Source organism: Passer montanus, unplaced genomic scaffold (genome assembly GCF_014805655.1).
Source record: "Passer montanus isolate IOZ18808 unplaced genomic scaffold, ASM1480565v1 scaffold11, whole genome shotgun sequence".
Classification (NCBI taxonomy): Eukaryota; Metazoa; Chordata; class Aves; order Passeriformes; family Passeridae; genus Passer; species Passer montanus.
In genome coordinates this window covers 22,897,551-22,925,215 of record NW_024357613.1, presented here as the reverse complement: position 1 = coordinate 22,925,215, position 27,665 = coordinate 22,897,551, and the positions used below count along the sequence as shown (strand labels likewise).

The window sequence follows — 27,665 nt, the reverse complement described above, 5'->3', positions numbered from 1 at the left end:
CTGGTTTTAACGGTGCACTCCATAATTTTATCATTGGCCTTACAGACTCTGAACTTCCAACATCTCTGGAGAGCAATAATAAAGGAAGTGTTGTCCCAGGTCCTATTCTTGGACAGAGGATATTATCTTGGTCTAGGTAGCTGCTCAAAGCCTGTCGTAAAGACCTCAGAGGAGTTGAGGTACATAACTGTGACAGGCAAGAGAATACTATTGAATATTGCTCACATAATAAGAGTCTCTAAAAAGAAATACTGTACTTTAACGCACACTAATTTGTGACTTATGGAGTGAATCACCAAAGTGCATGTTTCACATTTCAGTCACTTGTCACACTCTTTTTTAGGCCACCAGTCAGAAAATGTGTTATATGACACATCTGTGTCCAGTACTCAGAGGATATGCATTCACAACAGCTGGTAATTCTGTCTCTTTTTGCAAAAGCTGCTAAGATTCATGCATTTACTGTAGAATTCATTGGCCCCAGCTCCACAGTGGCAGCTCTCAGCTTGCAAGTGTCCATGCAGACACACACACAAGGCTTCTTATTGGAAAGATGCAGAAAAGGGTGTCTAACAGGTGGATGTACAGGTTGATGCAAGCATGATCCCAATACTGTGCCCGCTCTCTCAGTTTGATTTTAAGATTTCTGTCAGAAATTATTGTTTCAGAGAGGAAAAGATAAAAGAAAGTGTCTTGCATGGAGGTTTTCCCAATCTGTCATAACTGCTAGAGCATTCTTCTTCATGCACTCATGTTCAATAACTTTCAATGGGGATAAAACTATAGGCAAATAATGTGGTGAGGTACATCAATGCTGTTAAATTCACAAGGAATATCAGCAAACTCAGAAAAAGTTTCAGTAGTTATTATAAAAAAACTTCAGTAGTTTTTATAAATAACTTCAGTAGTTATTTTTAAAAAAAATTATAAACAGTCACTTTCTAATCCCAAAAAATTATCTCAATAAATTCTTGTTCTTTTGCACAAACAGGAAAAAAGTATTTGGTAAAAAACAGCCAAAACCGCCAGTAGTCTGCTCCAGTCCTTCAGAGGGCACCCACTGTAAGCAAAACTGTAACAAATATCCTCCAGCATTAAAAGGGCATGTTTAAAAGACATGGAATTGACACATATTAATTCTTGATATCCTTGTACAAACACTAGTGATGGCACTGTAATTCTGAATTTGCAGTGCAAATCTCACAGCAGTGGGGTACAGGTGGCTTATAATTGTTTGTTGAAAGTGTTGGTGACTATAGGGTGACTACAGGATATCACAGCGACTTGAAGGTAACATGAAACACCTATCTGTGTCTAGCCACACACTTGTATTCTGAGGCAGCCTAGTCTGAGTTATTCAAAGCACCCTCACTGGAAGCTGGAATAAGCTCAGACAATTTATCTTACTGTAGATGCAAGAGCATATAAAACCCTGATGCCTTCTGCTGACTAAGCTGTGGGAGCAGTAATTTCCACATGACAGACAGTGATAATTGCTCTGTCTTTTAAATCATTGACTATTTTGGCTAAATATAAAAAAAAGGAGAAGGTCTAATAACACCTTTACATTGGTAGCATCCTTGTGGGGATGGCTTTAACCCTAGTACAGGACACTTAATCCATTACTTCCCAGAAACAGTGCATAAACACGAAGTCTCTAAAATTGTATCTCTATCAGGATATATTTGCTGTTTGAACATTAAGCCACTGGTAGACAAGGTCTAAACATGGCATATATAATAGAGCAACCCTGACTGACCTCCAAATCTGACAGTTGTTCAATTCAGTGATCTTAATATGCAGTGAGCAGGTGTCTCTCCTTTAAGATAATGTCTTTTAAAGTTCTCTTCACAATGCTTTTGAAAGGATATCTACTGCAATGTACTACTATTTCAGCAACAGGGTCAGCTGCATCTGTCTGCTCTTGCATGTTGTACAGACAGTTATAATGTGTTTGCTGACTCAAGTGCAGAATCACTCCAGTTCATCTTCAGTGTGGCCCCATTAAAAAAATAAATCCTTAAATAATCCACACGTTAAGGTCCAATCTAGCAGTGCTAAAAACAGATGTTGGAAAACATCCCTCAGCAGTGCTACTAACTAATTTAGAGGTTGATATTGCAGCCCAGCCTGTCCAAGCACATAGTCTGAAATAGCACCTAATAAATAACTTCTCTGCACCTTTGAGCAGCTATGAAGCTGTTTTGTTTTTGCAGCCATAAAAAGCACAAGGAGCTCTAAAGTAAAACCTAAAAGTTGACAAAATATGTAAAACAAGGTGTTTTCCTTCATCACATCTTCCCTATTTGTCAGACTTTTACAGGAGACAATGAGTTTCAATCCTTTTAGCAATCCAAGCTTGAAAAAAATTCACTGTCAATATGATGTTTAAAAAGTCCACAGTCTCACTGTCACTTTCTGACAGGCACTAAATTGTGGTGACATTCATGAGAAGTTGTACTGCAGCTATTTCATAGGATATGTCCTAAATGAGCACTCACTGAGCTGCTTCCACATGGACGTGTGGGGGTGAACAATGGCTTGGCTTCCAGGACAACTACAGTACTTCAATATTTTTTGACACTTTTTGATAATCACAAAATTCCTGACAGTGGTTCCTGAACACCTTCCAAACTTTAGCTTTGGCTAGCTTTAGCTTACTCTCTAGAGAAGGCAGAAGATTTTTTGCTCCTGTCCCATGCTAACTTCCTAATTCCCCAATGAGAAAGCAAGGAATTAAATTCATCACCTTTGTCAAACAGCCAATTTTAACAGGAAACCATTATTGCCAGTGAATAATAAATGCTTCATGTTTCTCAGTTTGCTTTACTAGCTCCCCATAACTTCTTGTTGGGACAGTCAGTCTCCTTCCTCACTGATCTTTAAACCTGGTTTGTCTGGCAGAAGTTTAACTTTGTTTCTCTCTTAAAAATGGCAAGGTCAGCATCAGTAACTCCAGGAAAGTACGTGGTATAAATCAAAAGCTATAAATCAGGTCTTTCATAAATTAGGCTTCTTCTAAATGATGAGATTTTGAAAGCATAATATCAAGGATATGATGCTTTGGTACGGATTAAAGAGGAAAAGATTTGTGCCACAAAGGGGCCACAGCACTGTGAAGTTCAGTGCCCAGAGCCTTAAAGATAGGGCATGTAGATACTGCAAAGTATCTAAAAGCTGCATTCGTTCAGCTTTTGTTCAAGGAAGGGAGCAGGCAGGGAGGAAGGAGTAAGATATGCCAGGTCAAAGGCTGCGCACACAAAAGGCAGTACAGGACTAATGCTGTTTAATCCTGCAGCCCAGTCAGTGCCTAGCTGGCACCCTGGGAGTAGTGTGCTTCTGCCACTGGCACCAGCCTGCCACCCACCACTACAGGGCGTGCCAGTGGCAGAAACATCCTCTCCTGCAGAGAGACAGAGAATTAGCCAGACTCTGAAATGACCATGCCAGTAATGCTTTGCAAGGTTCAGCCACTACAAAGATCCTTCCCTGATTTACATGGGCAAGTTGTCTCAAATCAAAGCTTGCCATTCTCCTGTATTGCAATATAATAAATGTATGCAAATAAATATTATTTTGGTATTCAATAAATTAAAAGCACAGTTTTCTACGTATAAGGCAATAAAATGGGATGACATTTCTCTGTGGAAATCTGTGAATGTTATCTGCATTTCCTTCCTGCTTTTTTTTTCTCTGCTTTTGCTAAACGTTAACACATCACAAAACTGCTTTTGAGTTAACACCATCCCTACTGACCACAGGGTGTCACTGTAACATTAAAATACCTAATTTCGCAGTTCACGTCGTTTGAAAATTAATACATTCATCGGGGGGAAAAAAAATCCTTTTCTTCCAAAACATATTGAGATGCAAGCAATTTGTGGGCAGACGTGCCACATAAAATAGGTTAATACTGCATTCCTTTAACTCATTGTACACATCTTTTCATATTGCTACTGACACATTTATTATAAGCAAAGCTGGCAATGACATCTAGAGTTAAAGTTCCCTAACACTTTCCATCATAAGGCCTCACTTTCAGTTGTTTATTACTTTGTCAGCCTTTAACTGCTGGAACTTATATTTTCCATACCTTGTCTCTGCCTCAGACTGGATTGTTTTGAAAGTTTCAGTGAAAAATGGGCTTGGTCACTTCCGGGAACAAGTTTTGGAGAAGAAAAACACTCTGTTACATTAATATTCAATAAGTTTTACATGAGTTTCTTGGAGGTATTTTTGTAGCTTTGCAGTCTCAAGTTTGACACAGAAGGGATACTGATCTTAAGAGATCCCAGTCTGGACTTAGTTACAAGCTTAGGGAAGTTCCACTTTATTTACCACCTTGTCAGGAACTGGTCAGTCTGGGAGTTAAAATGCCCAAGGGTCAAGAGAGCAGCAGCTGACCATGAGTTTTTTCTTAAGCTCAACAAAGAATTGTGAAGCAATTTCTCTGAGACTGAGTTGGAAAATCTGTGTCCCTGACTGACAATGCATCACCTGCACAAAAAGCCTGAGCAGTGAGGTCTGTGTTGCAGATCTGGTTCTTCAGAAAACATTCATGGATGTTTCGGGGGGAATCAGTTCCATTCAACATGAGACTGGTTTTGAGATTTTGGAATGCTAATAAAAATCCTTATGCTATAAGACAATTAATGAAGCAGATGTGCACAAATCATTATTTTTATTGCCTGTGCGGGCTGATTGTGCTCCTTTTATGAATATGTGCACTCTTATATTTAAAAACACTGGGGTTTGCTGGTGTGGGGCTGTGCTCAACTCCAGCTCTCCCTTGCTAAGGATCACAAAGCTGCAGGGGGAGCAGGAGGCACGCCAAGGTCTTGTTGGAACCCCTGAAGATGCAATGATCATCAAAATATTAAGTGACTTTCCAGTCTCCCTTCCTTCCCTCCCCAGGCAAGCCAGGGCATTGCCAGATGCTGCTGCTGACTCAAAGTGGAGCAGCTACTGCTCCAGATGCTCTTCAGCAGAAGTTGCTGGTCTCAAGCAAACCTGTGATGGTTTAACAATTTATCTGCTTCCTATGCCATGAAATAATCTGATCTATAAACACAAAGTATTTGTTCTATAGACAAAAGTTTGAACACAGTCAGGAGACCAATGAAATACATAGGGAAGAGAAGATAATAATCTTGGGATCTGGAGGGAAAGGGGGAACTAGACAGAAAAGTTTGGGGTAGGTTGGGATACAGCTGTCCAGTCCAGAGATGCAAAAGCTGTGCCAGGTTGCCTGTGCCCTACATATCATCAGGCAACAACAAGGTCTTTCTCATATGCTACATGCCACTGTAAATGAATAAAAATAAACTAGAAAATAAACAGAGGGCTTTGAATGGACAGGGGAGGTAAATGATTACTAAACTCCATGGTAAAGTTACTGAGGGTAGTTTTAGGAGAGGAAAATTAAGCTGGGACTGGACAAAGAATGCTTGGAGCTGCTGACTGTTATGTCCAGTGATGAAAGAAAAAAAAACCCACTTCCTTCCATGGGTGGCTCACAGAGGATAAGCTGAGTAGACAAACACCCACTAAAATTAAATGGCTTAATTATCATAATATGGGGCATCATCTGAGAATGAGCTGAATGAAGGACAGAACAGGAAAAAATTGATGTTTGAGGTGCAGGCTGCAGGCAGTGTCCTTCTCTGTGCGCCACAACACTGAAAAGGGCAGAGAACTTCTATGAAGAATCAGGGAAAGGCACTGATTGGAAAGGTCTAGTATTTGAAGTACATGTGGCAAATGTGAATCTATCAATGAAAATGGCATGCGAACATGTGAATCTATCAATGAAACGTGCATCTATCAATGAAAATGGCAAATCTGACCCAAGCATTTTTCTTGCATTCAGGGAGCATATAATGAAGTTAATCTATCATGTGTACCCCTCTTACTGTATCTGTACCTTAGAAAGAAACTACAAATTATTTTGATCTTGTTTTTTTGTCCTCGCTAGCTTCTGCCAATTCCCAACCCTTCTAGTTACTGGAAGATCAACTTATGTTGAGCCACTCTTCAGCTTAAGCTGGGTGACCAAATTGTTCCTGGAGGTGAAATTTCCCTCACTTGTTATAACCAGCAAACTTGCAGCATTATGCACTAAGTGGCAGTGGACACTACCTTGTACCAATGTGAGCAAACGAAACAGATTGATGACAGAAAACATCTATTGCTTTAAAATAAATTTGCAGCAGTGACAGCATTTATAAAAACACAGGGAAAGTAGAGCAGAACTAGTTTCATTCCACAGTATCACTATCGTATATCAGCATCAGGGTATCCAAAAGACCAAAATAACAGTATTTAAAATGCCATCTGACTTCAATTCAGCCCGAGTCTTCATGCATTGTTACAGTTTTTCATATTATTTTCAAATGTACTATAAGGATATGTAGAATTTTGAATCCTAGTTTGGTCTTTACATAATCCATAGTATCTTTTGCATTTTGTATTAATGCATAATAGATGCTTTATACTTGGAATACATAATATATTTTTATAGCAGTTATTTTCTAATGCAAGAGATTCCTTTTACCATTTCTGGAGATAAATCTCGCAACAGAAATGAACAACTGTGCATCCTACTCAAGCTGAACATTTATATATCTCCATCATTCACTATTACTCCATATTAGATTTCAAGTCAACCAAAAATAATTGGTACAGACAATGCTGTTAAATAAAACCTGCACTTTTTATTCAGACTTAACTACTATTTCAAATGTCTCAGTTCTATTTTCAGAATCCCCTGAGTGAAACAATACTTTATTCTCCTTTAGTATGTAAGATGTACAGAGGTTCAGAGACTCTGCTCACCAATATTCATTGACAAACCACACTCAGCATAAGGAAAGGTGGATTTCCAAGATGTGTGGTAAACTAACCTTAGAAAAAAGTCCTGGCATTCATTAAATCTTCTGGATTGCACAGGTGCACATCCATCTGCTCCCATATATATTAAAAATAAGAACTGCATCCTCCATTTAAATGCTTTAAACTTATTTACAGCTAGACTGGAGACAATATTTATCATAACAAAGTATAAAGCCAAATGTCCTTTTTCTTCAGGAGCACCAAAGATTAACAGATTAGAATGTTTTCCACATGTCCACTTTACTGTCAAGAGAATATTAAAGAAGTTTTCCAGCTTCCGCAGCTCAGCCAGATGTCAATGGATCCCACAGTCAAGCAAAATTGGCAGAGTAGCCTTCTCATGACCCCGGCATTGTTTTATCAAGGATCAGTTTAAAAGTATAAAGGGCCCATTTCTTGCTGAGATCTGTAATGTTTTTCAGCCCTTTTCCCCTGCAATTACACAAAAGTGCTGACTTTGTTGAACTACTGATATGCAGTAGTATTTCTTATGACTTCTCTCACACTGTGCTGTAATTGCTGTTTATGTTGGCACAAGAAAAGTACCACGTCTTGTTTCCACTGTACATTTCCGGACTCTGGTTTCAGTAACATCAGTGTAGGATATTGTACTGAGCATATGTTTTGTTGTGTAAACATTAGCTGGTAATTTTCCCTGTCAATCTCCACAGTATGGCTTCTAATTACCAGAGGTTGAGGGGCTTCAGATGGACATTTTACAAAATATTTACAGCAGCTATCCTGCTTCTTTTTTTTCTTCTTCACTGCTATTTGTGTTTTGAAAATCATTGCAAGAGTAAAAACTCCATCAAATGGAGTAAACAACTCCATCAAATGCCATAAAATAAAACCCAAAACCAAATGTATTCATTCTTGTGCACCTCATTCTCTAGAGTAACTAAAGACCATTTTCCCAACTAGTTAAGGAAAAATCATGGCAATATTACAGTAAACATAGAGTAAAGTACGAGATATTTCTGTTTGCTTGCAATTTGATTATTCTCTTGTACTTTTTTTTTTAAACAAGGGGAAAAAATACTTCTATTGGCATTTTTTTCTTAAAATTCATTCTTGCTAAATAGCCTGTGAACTTGCAAATGGCTGTGCACATCCTTATTTGATTCAAGACTCAGACAAATGTACTTAACAAATGGGACCACTATGGTCTTGTAAGAAAATCTACTGCAAAAATTCAGAACTAAGGAACAATCTCCCTTTAAGAGCTATGGAATATATGTTTTAGTCATTCATCTGTATAATTTTAAGGAAGTAGCACTTTATATTTTGTGCAAAAAATACAGTGTCTTGAGTAGAATTCCAGGATGGGAATAGTTCCAGTAACAATAACTTCAGTAACATGGGCAAAGAAGATACAATCAAATAGGGCATTTTTTGGCCACCCTAGGCAGAGAGAATTTTTATTTCAAATAAAATTTTCGTCACAATTTTCATTATAATGTAAGAAACTGTTTTTTTCAAAGTGTGATAGTTTTTAATCTTTTACTGTTCCATCATAATTGGATCAACTTCATAATGTTCATCACATCACAGTACCTTAGCACATTACACTACCTCCCCTTCAAATACCTTGATTAATTAAGTGGTAGCATTAAGGTGGGGGAGCCATGAAATGTATAATGTCTTGAAAATATTTTGCTCTTATTCTGATAGCAGTTCCTTTTTATATAAAGACATCTGTAATTGTCTATCCAATGTATCTGCCGGCAGTACAGCTAGAATACTTATTTTGTTTAAAAAGGTATTCAATTTAGCACCTTGTATTTTGCTATAGATGCATGTTTTATTGTTCTGCTAAATCGACTTTTATTTTGTTTACTTGGTTTATTCTTCGGAGGAAAAAATACTCCATCAAGTAAAAAATTATTTCCTATTGTTGCAGCTCTTAGTGCAAGCAAAATTTAACTTCTATGAACATTGGAGAAAAACAAATCTTTCTTTCTATAAGTGTTTACTTTATGCATTTGAATGGACTCTGTTAAGCAAATCACATAATTTGCCTCTGGCAATCTTACCACATATCATTTGCACTAAGCAAAAAAGAAGAAAAAAGTAAACAGGCAAACATGCAAGCTGGAGTGTATAACACTACCATTCATTTATGTTTAAAAATAATTTTAACAAATTTTATTTCTGAATGCCTGGCTGTTTCAATTCATAGTGCAATATTTCAAAAGAAAAAAAAAAAGTGACAAATTATTTGACTCAAGAGACTGTTTCTGTGTTGCTTCTGCACAGCACAGGAAGAAAAAAATGATTGTCATACTTTAGGTACTACATCAGCTTTGGTTTCTGTCTTAGCTGAAGAGTCATCTTCAACTTATTCCACTTATGCAAATGCTCACTTGTTCTCCCAAGCTACAAAGATCCACCCAACACTCATTTGGAGTGAGTTCAGAACTCCAGCCCTCTGGTTACAGTTATCTACAGATTTTCTGCCGTTTAATTCACCTTAGAAAACACCCTGAGATCTTGTTTAAAGCCACTTAAGTCACTTGATACATCTCAAAATAGGAAGTAAGTCTCCCTCCTTCCCTGCTTACTAGATGATAATAAAATTCTTTCTGAGGAGCTGTAAATATGCAAGAATGGCCAGAGGTTTAGTTCCACCCCCTCAGCACAGCTGTCTGTAGAGCTGCCCAAAAAGGAAGGAAGCAGCATCCTGTAAACACTTCACTTCCCTACTGGAGACCCTGGGATTTGTCATTCCCCACGTCTGTTCCAGCCATGGCAAACTCCTCTGACCCTTCCTTAGGTCTGAAATTCAGGTTCCATGCATGGCCTCTTTTTCCAGCAAAAACTAGAATACACACACTCAAATAATGAAAGGTCATGAAAACAATAATTTCCAAGAGGGACGCATTGAAGTGATTCAGTCCTTTTTTTTTTACAGTTGCTATTAAACTTCAAGAAAAACTACTTCAGGGTAAAAAGGGAGAGGGAGTAATTCCCACCAAGTAGAAAAATAAACATGTCTAAAAGCCATTTATCTTCTTCTAGCTGATGTATTCAGATTAAAGTTCCATATGATTATAGGGAGAACTTCTAAAAACAAGTCAAGCAACACTTATAGACAAAAATTATTTTCAAAAAAGAATGCAAATTAAATGAGGAATTAAATGCTGAAAAAATGGTTTTAAAGGTACTTAATTGTATCTTGACCAAACTTTTGAAAATCTGCTGTCACAATTCTTTTTTAAATTATGTTGAAATATTGTATTTTATTTCTGTCATTGCTCTACATACCTTTTTAGTGTCCAGCATAAAGTTCAAATCCCCAAAGACATTAGAAGCACACTCAGAGCTGACCAGAACCTCTGAAATCTCATCTCCAGAGACATCCTTAGATGTCATTATGGAATGCCATTTGTGGAATGCCACAAATGCTACTAGGAATGAACAGAAAAAACCTCTCTTTTGTGTGGCTAATGCACAGGAAGCTGTGCTCTTTTGTAGCCATGTATATGACCAAACACCAGAATGGCACCAGGACTGGAATTCAATTGTCCACTGTGTGTAATTCTTGCATAGTCCTTGGCACAGCTTTGCCCAGGGGCAGACAGAGCTCCACCAAGCAATTTCTGGCACAGTCTGGGAACCAGCACCCTTTAGGGACCATCATAGCTGTCAGTCTGGATTTTTGGTTTTCAGGATGCAAGCTTTACATAGCAATAATGCCATTTGTGGAATGCCACAAATGCTACTAGGAATGAACAGAAAAAACCTCTCTTTTGTGTGGCTAATGCACAGGAAGCTGTGCTCTTTTGTAGCCATGTATATGACCAAACACCAGAATGGCACCAGGACTGGAATTCAATTGTCCACTGTGTGTAATTCTTGCATAGTCCTTGGCACAGCTTTGCCCAGGGGCAGACAGAGCTCCACCAAGCAATTTCTGGCACAGTCTGGGAACCAGCACCCTTTAGGGACCATCATAGCTGTCAGTCTGGATTTTTGGTTTTCAGGATTCAAGCTTTGAATGGCACTGGCCACAGTGCCAGAAAGGCCAGGATCTGCAGAGCATGGCAACCCTTTAGAGGAGTGACACAGCAACAGCAGGAATGCAAACCCTGTGGGGACATACAACTTCATCTCCAAAATTCCCAAGGCAGCTGATGAGATAGCAATTGAGGAAGGAATGCATGTTGTGGCAGGGGGGCTGAGAAGGGACAATGGGATGGGCCTGCAAGGATGGGTTCTGAGATGAGCCAGTTGTTCAGGACTGTATTTGTGGAAATCCTATTTCATTTGTTGTGGAAGTTGAAAGGTGTGGGTGAGACAAGCAAGACACCGTAAAACTACAAGGGACAAGTAACAATTGTGGAGAACTGGCTTGTCTTTCTGTGGGTGAGAGAGTGCTTATGTAATGCTGAATAAGGCACAAGAAACAATCTTCAGACCAATGAAAAGTCTTTATTTTCCAGTCATCTAGATAATCAAGACTTTCATTTTAGGAACTGAATCAAACACTGTTGTAAAATAACAGTTATCAGTTCAATTTCTGATGGCTACAGGCAGTCATCTCATTAAACCTACAGCCAGTCCCTATCAATCATGTAAATAACCACCCCAAAATACTACCTTTTATGCATGCAATCCAAGGCACAACAGAAATATGCATGGGGAATTTGACACCAGTGTGCCCTCACCATACATTTTATGCATGCTAAAGATCAGTGACTTCAGGTTTTTAGTGCTGTATTTTCACAGCTTCTGAAAGTACTAAATATTTATTTTAAATGTGGCTTAGCATTTTGAAAACTATTTTATACTAATTTGTTCTATAAACACCTGAAACCCTTTTTTTTAACCTTCTTACATTTCCAGCATTTGGAAGTAATTTGTTTCTAGTCCAAAAAATGAATGTCTGTCTCTAACAAAAAGAGCTGGATTGGTGCCCAATCCACTTCAGAACTGGATGATGCTGACTTTTAGCCATTTAAATAGTCAAGTTAAACAAGACACACTTGGGATGATAAAAGGGGGTCTGTAAAGAGACTGCTGCTCTGGCTATGTGGACTTAAATCTATCAAACAATGACTAGGAAAACAGTGAAAGAGAGAAAAAAAATTAACATAAGTACCAGGGAAAACATTGGGGTTAGGTGAATGCAGGAGCACCATATTTGTTCACATCATTCTTTCCTCTTGCCAGTGAGCTGCCAGCAGGATATTTACTCTGCTTAAGCACTGACAGAGGCCAAGAATGGCAAAAAGGAATTACAAAGGGCAACAAGAACTTAGACACTACCAGGCTATGTGGAGTATTACCTTGAAAAGCAACTGTTAATTTTGTATCTAAATTATATTCTATGCAATTTTGTGTGAGCTTTTTTTGCAAGTTCTACTGTGCAAATTCTTATAATCTGGAAAAAGGTGAAAAAAACAGAATTGTCTTATCATATCTTGTTAATACTAGTTCCTTCCCCTTTTTCAAACTATAGTTCCAGATAGGAATGTACCACTGACACTGCAGAAAGAAATGTGCAAATGAATGCCACTTACAGGGTGGGGAACTCAGAAATTAAAGCACTCAAGACGTGATTAGGCAAAATACAATAAAACAGCATTCCAAGAAAAAGAAGTGTGCAAGGAGGACACAGGCACAGAAAAAGAATATTTGGGGCAAATTAATTTTTTTAAATAAATACACAGCCTCAATACTATTTGTATAGAAATGATCTTTGCTTTTAAGACAGAAAACTAAAACCACTTCAGATTTTATTTGTATAGTTGCTGCAATGATTTTCCATTTATATTCCATTTAGACATAGAGTAATATGTACAAATTTGCAGAGACATAAAGAATGATGCATAGATTTGCATGTAAAAATCAAATGTTTAAAAATACTTTAGAAGATACTTGAGGTTTGATTTTAAGCCAAGGAAAGTCATGTCTATTGTTGCAAGTCAGCTCTAGTGAATAATTTAAAGATGAGAAAATCTATACCTGATGAAGGCTTTCTTTTCTTAGTATCATGAAACAGACTTAGACTTGAGGTTTGTTGGCTCAGTAACTAGGTCTGAAAGCTTCTGAAATCCAATATTACAGCATATTACAGGCAGCTGAACAATGTACACTTCTATTATTCATTAATCCTTTATAGTAAGCTAAGTTTCATTTCAAAACCCACAAAACCATACATACAGGCTACCTATTGGTATATGCATGTAAACAAATCTTTGCCTCAGGAAATTTCACTGCTATTTCAATACACAATAACAAATATATTCCTCTTCCTATCCGAAAATGTTCAAACAATAAGAACCTTGAAGCAAAGTCTACTATTTAGGTTTTCCTCAATTATACTGTAACAGTTATAATAATAGTAATAATTTATTTGTGGACTCTCAGACTATCAAGTTTTTCTGAAGCGTAAGGATAGGGGTCAAAAACTTACAGTTCCTAAGAAATTGCACACTGTGCACATTCTGCAAAAAGCAGCAGAAAGCAATAAAAATACAGCCACTAATTCTTTTATACTGATCTAAGAGAAGAGTAAAACTAGGGTTGCTAATTCTTTTGTACTGATATGAGAAAAGAGCAGGGGTGGTGCTGCCTGTTCATTTGTTTAATTCTTTATTTTGCTGATATTACAGGCAAAAACATAAAACCAGCACAAAAAGAAAGAAAAAAGACAAAATACATCTGTTAGATTTTGAGCATGAATGCCTATGTTCTCATTTTCTTCCCATATGTAGGTCTGATTTATCCATTTGTGCAGTATGTTTTTTCATTTACAATAGTAACTAGCTGACTGCTCACAGTAGCAATATTATTTGATAGAATGCAAGGTTTTTTTCCCAACTTTCTCAAAGTAGACAACCTCTTTTGAAGTTTTCTTCAGAGGAAGAAAGTGAATATTTTGCAGCCTGCTACCTTTGCATAACGCACCTCCCATTTTCCCCCTAACTTCTTTGCTGTCAAATAGAGTACTATTCACCTAAAATTCCCAAGGCAGCTGATGAGATAGCAATTGAGGAAGAAATGCATGTTGTGGCAGGGGTGCTGAGAAGGGACAATGGGATGGGCCTGCAAGGATGGGTTCTGAGATGAGCCAGTTGTTCAGGACTGTATTTGTGGAAATCCCATTTCTTTTTAGCTTTCAATCTCAAACAATTCTAGTCTCATGCTTCCCTAATATAATGTACTTTTTTGTCTCCAACATCTGCTTTTTTAATTGCTAGCTTTAGCTAAGTGCTATGTCATTTCCACAGGGAAGGGGGAATGAAAGGAAACAGAAAAAAAAGGCAAATTGATGTTTTCTAAAGAATTTTATTTTAATGACAACATTTTGCCTAGCTTGCTAACAATTTAAAAGTACTGTTTATACTTTCAGACCCAGAAAATACCCAGTAAATGCCCTGGATAACTTAATTCTTAAAAAAATCCAAAAGTAGAAATCTGGGAATACCCTTATTTAAAAAGCCAGGCATGTTGCAGTAAAGTCTCTTGCTATACCTAAAATTTTGTGTACTTCCATTCTCTTATGTTTGATCTCAAACATTTTCTTTTGCACGTTTTAGAATATTACAGAGATTTCTGTTTAAAAATTGTGCTAGCTATCCGTTTCTCACAACTAAAATCTAAAATTTGAAAAAAAATAAAATTCTACAAGTTAGAACAATTACCCTTAACATGAGCATTACAGTATTGCAAATTATTCATTTAAGCAGGAAAACCTAGGATCCACAAGCCAATATATCCACAACTCTGCTGATGGATGCTTTCCAGCTTAAAGAAGTTCCGTTTCATAATTCCATTTGTTTCCTGCCATTTAGCCAACTTTCCACTTATTACATGCCTCCACACCTCAATATGAACTTCCAGTGCAGAGCACTGTAAACTGTTTCCTAAAAAATCAAAGCATATGATGGCCATTGTACATCCTTTGTCTTCTTTGGCAGTGATTGCCTTGAAGAATTCCAGCAAAATACTGAAGCATGACCAGCCCTTCCTGAATTCTGCACGGCTACCCTCAGTCAAGCTGAATTTTTTTGTAATGTCTCCATATCTGAACCTTGAAATTAGTTTCTGGAGATCCCTGTTAAGTCTTCTGCAGCTTCCTGGCATATATTTGTAAACAGCAGAAGAGAGCAAACTTGTGAGGTCTGCTGAAGCCTTTCCATTTCTATGCTTTCCTCAAAATAGGAATGCAAGCATATTAAATTTTTTTTCAAGATCCCCAAATACATGGATACTTCATATGGCAAGTCTATCCTGTGCTCACATTGTCTTCAGAGTGCCAGGTTGTGCAGGATAAAAGAAATGGAAGGTTACAGGGCTCAGATAATTTGATTAGGCATATATGTATTTTGATCACTTGCTCACTTATATACCTTAGTTTTTAACCTAAAAAGTACATTCTACACAAAACTTGAAATCTATTATGTTTTTAGATTTCAATTTCAATAATTCAGTTTTAAATCTTCAAAAAAACTATCTGTACTTGTCTGATGATCTTCCTCTGTTTTTTTTCTATGACCTCCCAAAGTTAAAGAGATAAGCCTTATTTCAGTTTTACAAATAAAAAAAAAAGTAAGAAAAAGCCGTGAGTACAGTGACATGTCAAATTAGGAAAGGACAAGCCAAGATGCTTGTTATGGTTCCTGTCTCCTGTACCTCCTTAATTCCACACAGTACCTGCCTATTAGCTTAGGAAAACAGCCTGTAAGACAGTGTTGAAATTTTAACTGAACTGTCATGATTATTTTCGCTCTGCTAAAATTTAGTTCAGATATAAGTAATTTAATTGCCAGGTAGTGAGTGCCGCAGCACACTGCTGAAAAAACCCCAAAATACTAGTATCATTTAATGCATTATTGAAGCAAGAATTTTGGCAGGTCAATACAAGTTCATTTTGTCAGTTACTATAGAACTCCCCAAAACCAGTAATTTTTGATGTGTGTAGCAACAGGTAAATCTGGCTGAACCAGCTTCCTCAGCTAAAAAGTGCATATTCACTGTTACAGGAGAAATTCCTAGCACAATGAGTACACGCAAGTCTTCACACTTTTTCACAGTTATTTGTCTATTTTCTCTACCTTAAAACCTTCTCTACTTAAAAAAAAAAGAAGTGTCAATTCATTGTACTGCACTATAGCTCTGGATGATTGTTCTTTTCAGAAAAATAAAAACATAATGTTACTTACCAATGAAGAAGGTATTGGTTTGGGGTTTTTTTTTTTTTGATCAGTACATAAATCTTTTGTACTGCACTATAGCTCTGGATGATTGTTCTTTTCAGAAAAATAAAAACATAATGTTACTTACCAATGAAGAAGGATAAGGTATTGGTTTGGGGTTTTTATTTTTTCTTTCTTGATCAGTACATAAATCTCGTGAAAACTAAAATAAAGGTATTGTGCTTATAACTTTTTACAACATAGTTTCATAAAACTGTACTTGAAGAAAATTATCCTGTTGTTTCTTTTTAAATCAAGAGATAAACTGGTGACTGTATACATATTTGTATGTATAATTCAGTAAAAAGGTAATAAATAACCAACAGAAACTCTGAAACAATTTATCTGGAACAACTATACACATGCATTTGCCTTTTTCCCATTCAGTCTTCCATCACTTTGATCCATATTTTCATGCCATTTTATTATTTTATTTCATCACTCCTCTATTCTATTCAGCTATCTAACTTGCTTGGCTTCTAGCTATAACTACTAGTCATTCACTGGGATAAGCTAGGATGAGCCCTCATCCTTGTACATGTCTACTAAAATGTGCCAGACAAATGCAAGGCGATAGAACTGACTGCAGGATACAAATGTTCTGTGAATTTTCTAGTACAGAAGTGTTCTTACATATGATGTATTTATTTGGAAATGCATCACTATGGGCATTACAGGTATATTGTCTTATGTCAGTCACAGAAATTCAGATCTGAAATCTTAAGAAGAAAATGTCAGCAAACATAATCTGGCACCTGACAGAGATGTTTCAAAGCTCTCAGACACCAACAACAATTTCTCAGGCTTTCTTGAGTCTGTTTTTTACCAACAGAGCTCCAAGTGGAGAACTGTTAGGGCTTTGTGTACACCCAGACACCAGGAAATGCTTTCTGAGTTTAACTGAGTAGGAATATCTTGCCTCTGAAAGACAAAGCCCCCAGCTGAGCTCCAAGACCAAAGCACATGAGACTTGCCAACTCTCAGCACCCACTCAGCACCACCTGCCATTAAAAGCCATCCTTAAAGCTCAAGGTATTGTTGCCAATCCCTTCTCTAAAGACTCGACTGTCCTAAAAAGCAGCAAGGACAGACGACTCCATAGAAGAAGGCAAGCAAGGAGTCATAGTCATAGCCAGGCAGGGGCAGCAACATCACCACAAAACCAAAGCCATGAAGCTGAGTCAGAGATTTAAAACTGGAATCAGGTCTGGACACAACAACCAGGACCAGACAAGATCAGCCAGGTCTGAGGTAAACCAGTAAGTCAAGCCAGAGGTGATGATGAGAATGAGAATCAGGGAGGTACCAGATGGCACAAGTGCAATTGCAATGCTGCTGCAGAGCAGCTCAGGCAAGGGCCAAGCACCAGAGCTTCAGGTTTAATGCCACTGCCAGGTGGAGGGGGAGCCTGCACTGAGGATCCTTAGCAGCAAGCTGCTCCTGGACAAGAGATCTCAGCAGCAAGCTGGCCTCTAACCTGCACCCGAAGGGGGCCATGACAGCTTGTGACTTCAACCAAGCTCAACAGCTATAAAAACCAAACCCTGCATTAAAAAAAAAAAAAAAAAAAAAAAAAAAAAGGACAGATACACCCAGGAGATCACTTTAGGTGGAAAATTAATCTCATCCAATGTTTTGCATGGAAGTTCATGTAAATCATGGAAGAGGGAATTTTAAACACAGGGGGTTTTTAGCTGCTTAACTGAGGCTCTGCCATTTCATGCTGCTGGCTTTTGTAAGCTCTATTCCCATAAAAAAAATGGTCCTTGTAAATTAATAAACCATGAACTTCAGCACCTACATTCAGATTCCTCTCCTGTTTCTGGCAGTTAAAACAGCCAGGCCAATACTGAGCACTTTTGAGTGAACCTAGATTTTACTACATGAGGAAACTGGATGCACAAAAAAAAAAAAAATAAATGCAGTTTAGTGAGGGTCTGCAGCATACAGCAAGAGACTAGAATCAATTTAGTTAAGTGATGAAGGGAAAAGGTCAGCAGTCAGCCATTTTTATTTGGATTTACTTTTCTCTTAAGTTTATTTCATCTTTTGAATTCAAGGATCTTAAAGAAATTAATAAAATGTTATTAAATATTGTAAGCTCTCTAAAAGGGGGTATATTATGTTTGTAATAAAAACCTGTACTCTCAAATCTGGATTTTGCAGTCTGAACCTTGAAAGTTTAATTAAAGGCTTGATAAATTCTGATTTTGGTACTAAAGTGGGGATTTTATATTAAAAAATCCTTTTTCTGGAAAAAGACAGAACTCATAAAATTAAGTTTCATTTAGCATGTAATCAATCTCATTCATCTCTCTGTGTCCAATAGGGCGAACATGATTACACAAGGTGGTAAAAATCCTTGGTCTTTCTAAGTCATTAGGGTTTTATAATTGTTTTCTTTAAGTTAGAGTTGGATCCTCATAGTGTAGGGATCAGTTCATTTTGATGAATTAAAATAGCAATTTGTATTTGTTATAAAGACATACAAATCTATTTCTGGTAACTACACAAGTTTTACAGGAAAAGAGTTCTTTAACACTTCCATTAAACACTTTTCTTTCCACGCCCCTTCTGTACACACAACAGAAGTCAATTGTCAATGAAACTCAAATCTCCTTAGATCTTAGATAAGGTAAGGTCTACCTTAGCAGGGCCTCTCCAGAAAGAACTTTCCTGACCCATCTTTTTACCCTTCCTTGGAGGTCTGTAACAATTTCCTATAAATGTTTTACTATTTCTGTTAGCTATACTATGTGTTTGCCACATTATCTAATGCACACATGTAATTTTACTCAAAATACCATAACCTCTAACCAGATCTTTACATAATTTCGCATCTTCTGAATTGTCTTTTTAGTAAATTCTATACTCTGGTAGTTTTATATTAAGCCATGTAACCAAGAGCCAGTCATGTTTCTACTTTAAATGTTTACTGGTTTCTTTTGAAGCATCACTTCATGTTCCTCACATTTTTACACACATTATTTTCATAAAATGAAGTGAATTTCCTTTCTATCTGTATTATTGCTCCAGCAATTAAAAATATTACCTATACTTTAAAAGTTGGCTAATCTCTCTCCCATCTTTCACTACCTATCCTTTTGCTAAAACAACACACATAAAACTGAATACTAAAATTGCAAGACTACTGCCCTCCTAATTTCTTATACAGATACGGCCTGGCCTGTCAGTTCTAGATGACTTTGGATCAGTCCCAAATGAAAGAAAATATTCTGGGTAGTATAATCCTGCATGAAACCATGTGATCTGTATAAAAAATCTCTTACTGAATTACCAGCAACTCTTTCCACTCCTAGGAGATCTCCCATCGAAGCAATGCCTGAATTAGTGCAGAGTGATTTGTGGCTTTCCAGCTGTCATTCATTAATTCTTAGGAAACACAATATACAATACAACAGTACTCAGCCTGGGGTTGTTCAGCAACGTCTTAGGAAGAGTGTAATTTGTCTGCTGAATGTTCTTTAAATGTGTTTTCAAACAATAACTGTAGCCTATTATTTCTATGACCCCCCAAACACATTTCACTCTTGCTGAAATATTGTGTCGGTCACGCAGACCCATAAACGGGGAAGGGAAAGGAATTGTGTCTGAGAAGAGTTTGGTTTAGGAAACAGCAGCTGAGTTGAAGACAAGGGCTTTTATTCCAGTATTCTGCCATTCCTGTATCTTGGCAGAAAGGAAAGCACAGGCAAGGTTGACAGCAGGGACTAGAAGTGACCTGGGCACTTTGATTAGCACTTCACCATACAGCCGACCTGTAATTTAGGAGTTCCTGTTTTAGAAGGAGTATTGCTTTAGAAGGAGTTACAATTCACTGCTAGATGCCTTGGGTTTTTGACCAGAGACAAGAGAGGACGCTGTGAAGTGCAGGACCTGTTTGAGGATACAAAAGCCTGGGGACCTTCTTCTACGTGAGCCAAGGAGCTGCTTGCACAAAGCCAGTCAGAGAGACTGTGTAATGCCTGCTTCATCAAGGACTTTTGGCAAACTCTGTGACAAGTTCAGCTCAGCCAAAACCACTGCACCTTTAGACATGTACTTTAGGAGACCTTGACAACAGAGGGAAATTTTCTGGTAGGTCTCAGGCACCCTTGCCTTCCCAGAAATCTGAGAAGGTTGCATAAGAATTTAATGTTTAATGAATTTAATGAACTTGAATGTTAAATATCCTAAACTGCACATTAGGTACCTGAGAGATTTTTTTTTCCTTTAGCTCTTACAGAGTTGGTTGAAGAACTAAACAAAAAGATAGCAAGAGGTAAACATGAGACAAGAATCACTTCCAACAAATGTTGGAGTTAACAAAGCAAAGCCATTGTTCATTGTTTAGTAGGCACCATGACAGCAATTATTTAAAAGAAGGATTTGAAAAACAATGCTTCAAGTATTTTTATGGCCAACTCCTCCCATGCTCAGGGGTTTACATGCTTTTAGCTATTGCATCTGTAACTGAAGCTAACTGTGAAATTAGCAATTTATTTATCCCATGGTACATACATGTTACATTTGTAACAGTAAAAGTGAGTAAGGGTGAACAGAGAATGCTGTGAATAAAAGCTAGAACCTTTCTTACGAGATTTTGTCATTCCCTATTTAATCAAATATCTGTGGATTCCCATATGGAAACTTTCCTTGTTCCTTCTTGTGGTATATGCCACTAACACTGTTAACACAATTGTAGCTAAATAACATAATATGAGCTCTGCCAAAATAACAAGTCAGACAAAGGAAACTTTGACCAAAATGACTGCCTGAATTGCATGCAAACAGAAGACACCATTAAGTATAACATAGAACAATAAAGGCCCACAATTTGTAAATAGCCAAGGACTCTGTAACCCTTAGTAAAAGTAGGTCTCCTTAGCAAAGCATACGCATTTGAAGATATTTCTCAAGACTGTATCTTGGCAAAAACTACATTAGAACTTGCAGTCAGTTTTCTGCATTGTGTCCTATTCTGAAACTTTTATGGAAATTAACTCTGATAATTTAGGCACAGATTTGAAAGCTGATTAAATAAGATATAAAGTTGTTTCTAATCTTACTTGGAAGGCATAACTGATAAACAAAAGAGAATAATGAAGGCATATGAATAGTGATAAAATTATCTAGACTATTCTGTGCACGTAACTACCAATATTTTAGATTCATCTATCTGAAATCAAGATGTAATTATGCATTATTCCATTTTCTTTTTAGACACATGCACAAAGTAGAAATTTTAGTTTAGTGGAAAACAAACATACAGCTGTTCCTAAGAAAACTGGAACCTTAGATAACAGAAAAAAAATTATTTAATGTCCCTCCTTCATCTAATGTCAGTGAAATGCAATAATCATAACTGTTTCTTAGTGATTTTGTATGGAATTGAAGGTAATTAATGTAAGAGGTTTGACATTTCCTGGTAAAAGCAGCAGCAATTAATACCAGTACACAATCTGATGCTTGACAAATATTTTCCAAAAGTTTAGTGAATGCCTTTTTGCTCTTCTAATGATTTCTTTAATAGCAGGATTTTTTAATATTGCACACTGAATTAAAATCAGAATACTATTACTGGATATTATAAAAGGAAAAATCAAGTCACCTGCATGGCTGTGAGGATATTGGCTAAGGCCTGGCCATAAGTGTCATGACAGTGAACAGCAAGAGCACTCAAAGGAATTTCTTTCATAACAGCTTCCAGCATTTTTTTCATACTTCCAGGCGTCCCCACACCAATTGTGTCTCCCAGAGAGATTTCATAACAGCCCATGCTGTACAGCCGCTTAGATACCTGATTGGAAACAGAAAAACACCAAGAGGTCAAGATGAAAGAGTACAAAATAGGGTCAAGAACATACACTAGAAAGGACATACTTCTGTACAGATTTTGGATTTTGACCTACTGAGGTGGATCTATTTATCAGAAACCTATATTCATTCTTGAAAACTGTCACAGAAAAAGAATATCCCACAGATTCTCTTATTTTAAAATTGTACTTCTGCTACATTCTGTACATGGAATAGCTAACCAATTCAAATCCATCAAAAACTTGCTTGCTGACTCTCCTACAGAATCCAAACGAGCAAAATTTTAAAATCATGAATGAAATTTCTGTAAAGCCCTTTCCTAATATTTTCTTCTCTCTGGGGACTTCCCATCTGTTTGGTTTTCTCCATGTACTTTTCAGCTTACAAGTTGTGCAGGGCAAAGACCTGTGCTTTCGTTTGCATATTACATGAAGCCAACAAAGATAATAAATAATTAACAGAAATACTCATTTTTCTTTCTCTTGGCACTTAAAAAATCAATGAAAAGTGAAATTTTAACGTGCTGCAGTCAACATTAATTTTGCTTGCTTTTCATGAAATCAAACATTAAAATAATAACAAAGTAAAACTGCAACTTAACATTCTAGTCCTTAAGTTTTAAAATTTTTCTTAATATCAAACACAACCATATACAAATAGGTTTTACTTATGGTAGCAGAGCCCTAAATATTTCTGGAATTACATCTTTGAGGAGTTCTTTGCATGAGTGAAAACTGAGGTCTGGCTCCACAATTTTTGCATGGAGAGAAACACATTCAGAAGCACAAAATCATATTTTCATTGAAAATATTGTTTCAGGAATTGAATGCAGGAGCTTTCCATCTATTTTTGTTGGATTCATTTGGAAAGATTCCACCTAATTTTCAGCTGCTCAACATGTTTGTCCCCTTTATCATTCCCCACTGTGTATGAAAGATCCCAAAAGACCACTGCACTGGAATGGAATTCCAGTTTAGAAACTAACTGTTTAGAGATGAAAAAATACAACCCTCGTCCAAAAAGACATCTTAAGTCACACTGTAGTCTGCTGTTAAAACAATTCCAGGACTCCATCAGTAGGATTGCTGTGAGCATGTCTGAGGAAGTGGACAAAGTGCTGCACCAGCAGTCTCGGAAGCGCTGGATTAATACTGCTGTTCACTTAATTCAAAGAACAGCTGAAAAAGAACAGCTGAAAAAAAGAAATAGTCTGAATCATCCTGTTTAAGGCTTGGAAGTGCTATGACCATTGCAAATGTGGTAAAACTGTGCTTTAAAGTCAAATTCCCTGGTTCATACACACATAAGTTCAACGTACATTTTAAGACAGGGACATTCACCAGAATGCAAAACAGATTCATCTCATCCATATTTTTATATCATCAACACATGGCAAGCATTTTAACTAGACTACTGTTGAGAAAGAAAAAGGATCATCTGCAGTTAGCGGTGGATGACATTCAGTTAAATCCCAAAACTTAGTGTTTCTTCAAGATCAGGGCAAAGAAATGTACTGCATTTCCCCCGCTCTTCTTTTTAATGCATGAATCAAAGTTTTTCTAGGGTAAGCATTTTAATCATAACTTGGACTATATAAACTGCTAGAAATCATATTGCATTCACTTCTTTTTCACACTCAGTCCTTAGGTCTTTCCTTAATGCACAGTCCTGAAAGATGGAAGAAGCTGAGCATCACCACTGACTGGTCACGATCTAAACTGAAAAAGAGATCTATATTTAATTTATAGCTTGGAAGCTGAATGGGAGTTTTTGTACTGAATTTTCTATTCTACCATAGTAGAAGGCAGCTTGTTAGTTATAGTTTCGTAAGTTTTCAAAGAGGATTTTTGGGCGGAGAATGTGGGAGAAGAGAACACTATTTTTTCTATGTAATCAGGATGTGATTATGAGCTTTCAGCTTTGTTGATTGAACAGGGTTGTGTTCTGCACCACTGAGCAGTTTTGCTATGCATATGAGTCTTGTGCTACTCCCTTTGGAAACACTGCTTGACACCAAGCATTGATCAAAATGGGAACTGGGGAACCAGCACTGCAACCTCTTAGGCACGTGAACAGTCCTACTCCTGGAAATAATATCAAACCCTGTACTCCTATATTGAATACAAAAGCCGATAATCCAGTCAAAGATTATTTTAAGCAACTAACAATCTAAAAAAAACCTGCAGTTCTTGTGCTGTAAGGGAAACTTTAATGATCCCATAATATTCAAACAACAGTAGGTACGTTTCCTATAGTTTGATCAGAATGCGTCCTGGACAATATTTAATTTAATGAATTCACTGCTTCAGGTTAAAAGGAACCTAAGGAAGAAATAAGCAGACAGAAAGACAAAACCAGCCAAGTATATGAAGGAATTATATGATAATGAATTATACAACTGGCTTCAAGGATTTTATACAGTGTTTCTGAAAACTTTCAAGCTTTATCTGCCTGAAGTTGAAATACTCAAACCACAAAATGATAAATGGTTAAGCAGTGACTTCCTTTCAAGAATCAGCAGAGTAATAAGATAAGACTAGGCAATTTATTTTAAGATATGAAAGCTGTTTGTTTGTTTTAAATAAAGAACCATACAAATATACCTGATAGATTCCAGAAGTCTGAAGGCAACTGAATTTTGCATTCACTCAATAACTTTGTGTAAAGCAGTTACGTATCTAGTATTCCAGAAATTAATGTAGTCTGCAACTAATTAATTAATTAATGTAGTCTGCAATCTGTAATAATGCATGTAGTCTGAAATAATCCACCTCTTGTAATTGCTTTTTGCTTCAGTTAAAAAATATTTTGCTTTAAAAAAATTGAAAATGGTCACTGTTACTGACTGCAGGAGAAACTGCCTAAACCTTTCAAACATAGCTGCTGATTGCAATACACAGTCAAAGGAGTCAAAATGCTCCCATCCCAAAAAGATGATGACCAGAGCAGCAGCTCTCTGAAATAGTTTAGCAACTCAAAGAGTATAGTGATTTTTGTAATGCTGATTCTGTGCATGTATTTATATAAAAGCTGTCAGATGCTTCTATATATACAGCAGTGCTTGATGAATCAGGGATGGAATTAATAAATTTAATGTGGTAGCTTTTATTCACGAACACATACACAGTGGTATACAGGTATGCAAGAAGACATTTATTAGGATGAAGATAGAAAATAAAATAGCTGTGTGAGCAAAAGTTTGCAGGTCTAGAAGATTAAATAGCAATCCCACTGGCAAACTGATAAGGAGCTCTTCTGTGCAAGGAGAGTCAGTAAAAAACACGCAATACATGGAAAGAAGCCTGTTGGGGAACATGGCAAGCAGTGTGTCATCACTGCTCTAACTAAAGCTGTGTCATTTCTAACCTTCACTTCATAATAAAACAAATACATTTGGAAATACTGACTACCTTCCAAATTAGCTTTTTCTTTTTTTTTTTTTTCCAAAGAGTCTGAGTATGTGTGGATGCTGTGGGAGAAGTATTATTACAAATTTCATCTAGAGTGTATACTAGAAGAAGATGCAGGAGAACAGGACCTGAAAACCACCCACACAGAACATAACATATCATGAAAATGTTGGCTAGTTGCTAGTGCTACAAATTAAAAAATAATGGTTTAGATATTCTGCTGGATCAACAAAAACAGGTGATTAAGTGTAACAGAAAAAACAAGCCTGTCTCTAGGTGGAAGGCCAGCATGTCCTGTCTAAAGCCTCCTGGAATTTTTACTCCACTTTCTTTTTTTCCAGTCCGTTTAAGCTTTGATGCCTTCTTTGCCCTCCTGCAAAACTTTTACACTTCTGTTTCACTCATCTCTCTTCTGGAAAAAGGGCTGGATTAAGATACCTTCTCCCTTATCTTATATGCTAAATGGAGAAAAGGGGTAGGGAGGGCAGGTGCAACTTATTCCATCGTGGCACTAGAGCAATTTAAGAAATCGTACTGGGGGTGAGTTTTGGTTCATGTCAATCACATGACCCTCACCAGAAGCACAATGACAACACAGCGTGCTTATTCCAGCATAAACTGGATTTAAAAAGCAAAAAACTGAGCAGAAAACCCTCACAGTCCACTGACATATGTGCTTGAGTCTATTTTCTTAAATAATTTCTTTCTTGTTAGACGAAATAGTGCATAATATTTTTTCTCATGACTGATAACAATCAAAATATGCTATTTTCCTCACATTTGACTGTATATGGTTAAGTGAGGTTATGCACCAAGTTTTAGTATTAGCTAGGTTTTTTGTTTGTTTTCCTTAAATTTTATCCATTAAAGATCTTTTTATGATTAAGTAGAGAGAATTACTTATAGATATTTTTTAACGTATTTTTGATTAATTAAAAAGACAAGCCAGAAATTCTTTCTTACTTCTGCCACTTTATCTGGTACAATGTTTCCTTCATATGGGCATCCCAAGGCACAGGACACATACCTATAACAAAAAGAATACACAATGTTCTGGTTTTTATAAATATATATATATATATATGTATTCATCCACACTACATTAAAAATAGATTAAATATAATTTTGAATGCATAAACCAATCAATGTACAATAAAGATTTGAATGAAAAGTTAAAATTACATCAGATGACAACAGAAGGTTTATTAATTTTCCTTTCAGATTACAGAACAGCAATGCAAATCTTTATTTATGCTCAATATATGTTACAAGTTGTAAAGGACTGCCAACGTGGCCAAGTTTACAGTGTTGTAGGAGACTTGGTTTTTCTTGGTATTTCCAGCTGAAGTTGCAAGAGTCAGCTGAAACTTGGCCTTGCCTTGCCCTCACAAGGTATTCAGAGAAAGATATCACTTTCTTCCTTGTACTACTATCCACATCATAGTGAGAAACCATGGACACAGAATACTCCTGACAACCCCACAGTCTCATCAGAACTGTAATGAGGACATAAGTCATCAGAACTGTGGTGAATGGGGAAGCTTTCACACTCTCTCTGTACTGGCATTTCTCTCCCAGTGCCCCAGAAGAATTATAGCTCCATTGCAAGCTGTAATTTAGGCATGCCTTGGGACAAGAAGAAACTGAGAAGCCAAACTGTGTCCCCTCAGCAGCTATTGGCTGCACAAAGAACAAAAACTGAAAGCCACAACCAAACTTCCATTGTTCAGCCCTAATGCTCTATTAGCATAGAATTCAGTTTAAATTTCCTCTTTTTAATTACAATTAAGACCCATGAAATTCTAATTAAACTTCTAATTGTTTATCTTAAATTGATCAGGAATATGATTAAACTTACCAGAAACATCCAGTCAAAATAAAAAGTGTGACTGTAAAAGGATTTACAACAGATTCAGAGGCCTGCAGAGCCCCAGTCCCAGTGGGAGGTTGCTCAACTGCTTAACAGGAGAACAAGAGCCTTCATCGATCTCCCATCATTCCCTTTCGCTCAACACTGAAGGATATAATGTAAAATTATACACTGTATAATGCAAAAGGGATTGAACAGATGCCAGTTTGTATGTAGTCAAGGTCCATGGGGTAAAGGATGTATTGTTTTTTTGCAGTTGAAGGAGAAACTGATTGATAGAATGTGAAATTAGGATCAGTAACAGGCAAAAACAAATTGTGAAAAAAATGTCCATATTTTAATGCATAGAGCATATTCCATCCCTTATATGAAGGCATGTTACTAGAAGTAACAGTAAGAATGAAGCCAACCTTAAATCTAGAAAGAGCTTGATTAGCTCTGACAAAGAAATGGAAATGAATTTTGTTTCCACAA

The 27,665-nt window shown here is 36.9% G+C and overlaps 1 protein-coding gene across 3 annotated transcripts in view; it reads right to left on the bottom strand.

Moving 5' to 3' along the window:
• HMGCLL1 (3-hydroxymethyl-3-methylglutaryl-CoA lyase like 1) overlaps positions 1 to 27,665 on the bottom strand; it is a 76,570-nt gene that overhangs the window by 8,568 nt on the left and 40,337 nt on the right. For all 3 annotated transcript variants that reach the window (XM_039730250.1, XM_039730241.1, XM_039730256.1), the window contains 2 exons: positions 26,285 to 26,348; positions 21,706 to 21,894 (listed from right to left, as the gene is read on the bottom strand). In XM_039730250.1, coding sequence (XP_039586184.1) covers positions 21,706 to 21,894; positions 26,285 to 26,348 — 253 coding nt within the window. The remainder of the gene's footprint in view (positions 1 to 21,705; positions 21,895 to 26,284; positions 26,349 to 27,665) is intronic.